Genomic DNA, 4,198 nt, shown 5'->3' on the forward strand with positions numbered 1-4,198 from the left:
GATCCGCGCCGCCGGCGGCCTGCTGGTGGCCGCGGCGGGCAACGGTGCGCGGCGGGAACGAGGGGCGGGCGCAGGGGGGTGCTGTAGGGTGCTGTGCTCTGTGCTGCGTTCGTTTGCTGCGCTGCCCTGCACACAGCGGTGGGCACAGTATCCTTGCATGCGTACCGTACCGCCCCCTGTACCGCAGACGGCCACAGCTACAACAACTGGTACTACTCCAACTGGGTGTACCCTGCGGGACTGTCGCACGCCAAGTACGGCATGGATCATGTGATCACGGGTGGGTGGTTGTTGTGGTGTGGTGCTGGTGCTGGTGTGGTGTGGTGTGGTGTCTGTCTCTGCCTCTGTCTGCCCCTGCCTCCGCCTTTGCCTTTGCCTCCGCCTCCGCCTCTGTCTCTGTCTCTGCCTCTTTGGTTGGGTGTGGTGTGGTTGGGTGGGGTGTGGGTGGTGTGGGTGTGGCGTGCACAAACCACGCGTTCCTCTTCACCTCCCGTATCCTCGCCGCCTCCTTCCTTCTGCCTCTGCTCCTGCTGCTTCCCCTGCTTCTGCTTGGGTGTGGTGTTGCAGTGGGTGTGCATGTGCGCATGTGGTTGGATCCCGCTGTGGCAACGTTGTGGTGCGGAGCCCGTGAGGCAGGAGGCACCCGCCTGGGCTGCCGCCGGCTGGCCTGCCTGCCTGCCTGCCTGACTGACTGATTGACTGCCGTGCTGCCTGCCTGCCTCCTCCTGCAGTGGGAGCGGCGATGGTCTCTGTCCCAGACAACGTGATTGTGCGTTGGTCCGGCTCGGTCGGCGGCGCCGGCTCAAACATCGGCAGCAGCGGTGAGGACGGGGCAGGGCGGGGAGGCGAGCGGGTGGCGGGGGCTGGGGCCCCGGCGCTGCGGGGAGAGCGGCACGTCGCGGGGCGTCGTGGCGCCGCGGCCAGGCGCCGGGAAACGGGAGCGGGGTGCAGTGAACCAGAAACGGGCGGGCATGGCGCCGCGGTGTCTGCGCGTGCGGGGGACGGGCATCCTTTGCCCGCTTCCCCACCCCCCTCGCTCCATGCTGCTCTGCCTAAACCCGCCCGCCCGCCCGCCCGCGCTGCGCGGCCTGCGCCCCTCCCCCTTGCAGTGGTGCAGCTGATGGCGCTGGGTGGCAGCACGCCGGGGCACAACGTCGCCACCACCTCTTACAACGCGACCTCCGACGAGCGATACGTGGCGGCGTCGTGAGTGGCCGAAAGCTGCTGCGCTGTGCCTGCTGCGCTGCGCTGTGATGTGTCTGCTGTGCTGCGCTGTGTGCTGGTCTTTCTGCCTGCCTGCCTGCCTGCCTGCCCGCCTGCCCGCCTGCCCGCCCGCCCGCCTGCCCGCCTGCCTGCGTGTGTGTGGGCGTGGCCGGCCGGGCCGGCCCTCGTCTGATGCACCTTCCCTTTGAAGTTGCCAGTTTGCCCTGTTTGCTGTGCCGTGGGCTGCCCAGGAAGGTTCCCGGGAAACCCCGGGGCTTGAGAGGTTTCTGTGAGAGAGAGAGAGCGACCCCCGCCCCTCACCCAGCCCCTCCTCCCCTTCCCTCTGCCGCCCCACCCCGCCGCCCACACCGCAGGGGCACCAGCTTTGCCTGTCCCCAGGTGTCGGCCGCCGCGGCGCTGCTGTTTGCGGCGGCGGCGGCGCGCGGGCGGCCCGCCAGCTATGCAGAGGTCAGGCAGGCCATCCTTTCCACCACGGTACCTTACCAGGACCTGCTGCCGCCCTACACCAGGTGAGATTGTACCAGCATAAATATCTACTATATACATTGTTTCAGCCGATAACGCAAAAATTGTTCGTCAGCATGCGGGGCTGCTGCCTGCTGTGGGGCTGCCCCTACCAGACCAACACCTCGAAAACTGGGGCGGGCATGCCGTGCGGCTGGGTGGCGGGCGCGCGGGCAGGCCTGCGGCCACGATGCCAGCCAGGCTGCCGCCCGGGTGTGGGTGGCAGCAGGCTGGGCAGGCCATGGTGCGGCAAGCAGGGCTTGCATGGCTTCAGCATTAAGCACAGCACACTTCTTTGCCTGCTTACTGGGGTTTTGGCTCACCCTCCCCTCGCTCCCCTGCTCTCTCCACCCGTCTTCCCCGCAGCACTGGGGGGATGCTCAACGCCGGCGTGGCGCTGGAGCTGCTTCTGTCCACACGACCCTGGCCGCCGCCCTCCCCGCCTCCACCCCCACCCTCCCCACCCTCGCCGCCACCCTCGCCGCCGCTCGTGGGCGACGCGCCGCCGCCCGCGCCGCCTCCGCCGGCGCCACCTCCCGGTGAGCCCCCCGGCGGCCGGCCTGCATGCCCTACTTCTGCCTTGCCTGTCACCTTCCAGCCACCTTCCGGCCACCTTCCAGCCACCTTCCCGAGCCTATGCTCCTGCCTGCCAGCAGAGGGCGGCTCGTGTGCTGCCCCGCTGGCGCCGCCGCTGCTCGCCTGCTCCTGCCCTCGCTTGCTGCTCCCTGCTCGCAGCCATGCTGCCGCTCACTGTCCTAGTAAGCCCCCTCTAGCAACCAGCATCCTCGCCGGCCCCCCCCACCTAGTCCCACCACTCTGCGCCCCACTCTCTTCCCCTCCCTGCCTGCCGCAGACGGGCTCGAGCGCCGCCGCGGCGAGGTGCGCCTGTTTGGCACCGCCGGCGCCAGCTGGCACGCTTTCCTCGACCCCTTCAACCAGCCCCAGGTCAGGAGCAAGGAGGAGTGCACCACAAGTGAGTCGTACTGCTATGGTGCTGCTGTACTGCTGATGTACTGCCATGGTACCCGGGCTTCCGCGCCTCCGCTGCGCTGCTGCGTGGGAGCAGCGGCCCGCCGTGTGAGCGCCAGCTTGTGGGCTGGCTGGGCCTTTTGAGGCGCCGGCGCCAGCTGCCAGCCCACACGCTGCGGTCGGCCGCGCCGCCGCTGCGCCCCAGCCGCGCTCGGCTGCGCCTGCGGTTCATGTACCGCCCCTTGGTACCGCCCGCACCGGCCGTACTGCTCGCACGCCACGCATGTCCCGCCCCTGGTGTACCGCTTGTACCGCAGTGTGCAAGGAGGACCCGCGCTGCGCCCGCTACCTGTACATCACTTATCCGGAGGATTCCATGCCGCTCTACATCTATGTCGAATGCGGCGCCGCCGCCCTCGTGCCGCCCACCTGCCTGCTGTGGAGCGGTGCGCGGGGGCGGCCTTTCAGTTTTTGAGCTAAACACGCCAGCATTGTGATTGTTGCGTGTGTGTGTTGTACATGCATCCCCCCGAAGGATGCATGTGCACTGTTAGGTTGCTGTGGTTGTGGTGGTTTGCGCATGCCGTGCTGTGCTGTGCCGGGGACTCCGCCGCAGCTCTGCGTGCCCCGCGACAGCTGCCGCTCACGCCCACACCGCTTTCCCTCCCTCCCTCCCTCCCGCGCCTGCCTGCCTGCCTGCAGGCGATGCAGCAGAGTGTGCCGCCGCCGAGGGCGAGGAGGAGGCTGAGGGCCCCGCCTGCCCCTGCACCAGCAACACGCAGGCGGCAGACCTTCGATGGGTCGAGTCTGGGACGGGTGCGTGCGGCCGTACCGCTCGATTGTACTGCCTCTGTACTGCTTGCGTGGAACGCTTGCCTGTGTTGCTTTGGCACTGCTGTACCGCTTGCGTGTGCTGCTGGCACTGTGCCGCTTCCGGCCTGTTGCGGCGCCGCTGCTGCTGGCGTGGCGTGCCTGGCATGCCGCTCTGCCTCTGCGTGGCGGCGTGCTGCTGCCGCGTGCTGCCGTGGACACCGCCCGCTCAGCAGTACTTGCTTGTTTGTACTGATTCCGCACGGCCGTTGTGCTGCGCTGCGCGCCGGTGGGAGTCGCTACAGCGTGCATGCCATTACACAAGTCCCTGCCTTGCGCCCTTCCCCGCGCACCCGCTTGCTCCCGCCGCAGTCGTCCGGCCTCCGCCCCCGGCGCCGCCCTCGCTGCCTCCGCTCCCGCCGCCGCCGCTCCTGCCGCCGCCGCGTCCGCCGCCGCCGCAGGTGCGGGCCTCGCGTGCTGCTGTCGCTTGTGCCTGGAGGCTGCCCGCCAGATGCCTGCCCTGACGCATGCCAGTACAGCTTCTGCCCCTGGTGTACTGTGTAGCCAAGCTGCGCCTGCCTCAGCCTGTATGCATGCTTTGCAACATGCTTTGCCAGCCCTGCAACCGTGCCGCGGACTGCCACCACCACCCCTCTTGTTGCAGTCGCCGCCCTCGCCGCCGCCGACACGT

At 69.0% G+C, this 4,198-nt stretch overlaps 1 protein-coding gene across 1 annotated transcript in view; it reads left to right on the plus strand.

The window, feature by feature from the left end:
- CHLNCDRAFT_141447 (hypothetical protein) overlaps window positions 1–4,198 on the plus strand; it is a gene marked incomplete at both ends in the record, with an annotated part of 11,994 nt that overhangs the window by 3,309 nt on the left and 4,487 nt on the right. The window contains 9 exons of the mRNA XM_005843116.1: window positions 188–280; window positions 732–821; window positions 1,110–1,206; window positions 1,578–1,733; window positions 2,095–2,267; window positions 2,582–2,701; window positions 3,015–3,143; window positions 3,400–3,513; window positions 3,880–3,968. Of these exons, the coding sequence (XP_005843178.1) occupies window positions 188–280; window positions 732–821; window positions 1,110–1,206; window positions 1,578–1,733; window positions 2,095–2,267; window positions 2,582–2,701; window positions 3,015–3,143; window positions 3,400–3,513; window positions 3,880–3,968 (1,061 nt within the window). The remainder of the gene's footprint in view (window positions 1–187; window positions 281–731; window positions 822–1,109; window positions 1,207–1,577; window positions 1,734–2,094; window positions 2,268–2,581; window positions 2,702–3,014; window positions 3,144–3,399; window positions 3,514–3,879; window positions 3,969–4,198) is intronic.

This window comes from Chlorella variabilis, assembly GCF_000147415.1.
Source record: "Chlorella variabilis unplaced genomic scaffold CHLNCscaffold_34, whole genome shotgun sequence".
NCBI lineage: Eukaryota > Viridiplantae > Chlorophyta > Trebouxiophyceae > Chlorellales > Chlorellaceae > Chlorella > Chlorella variabilis.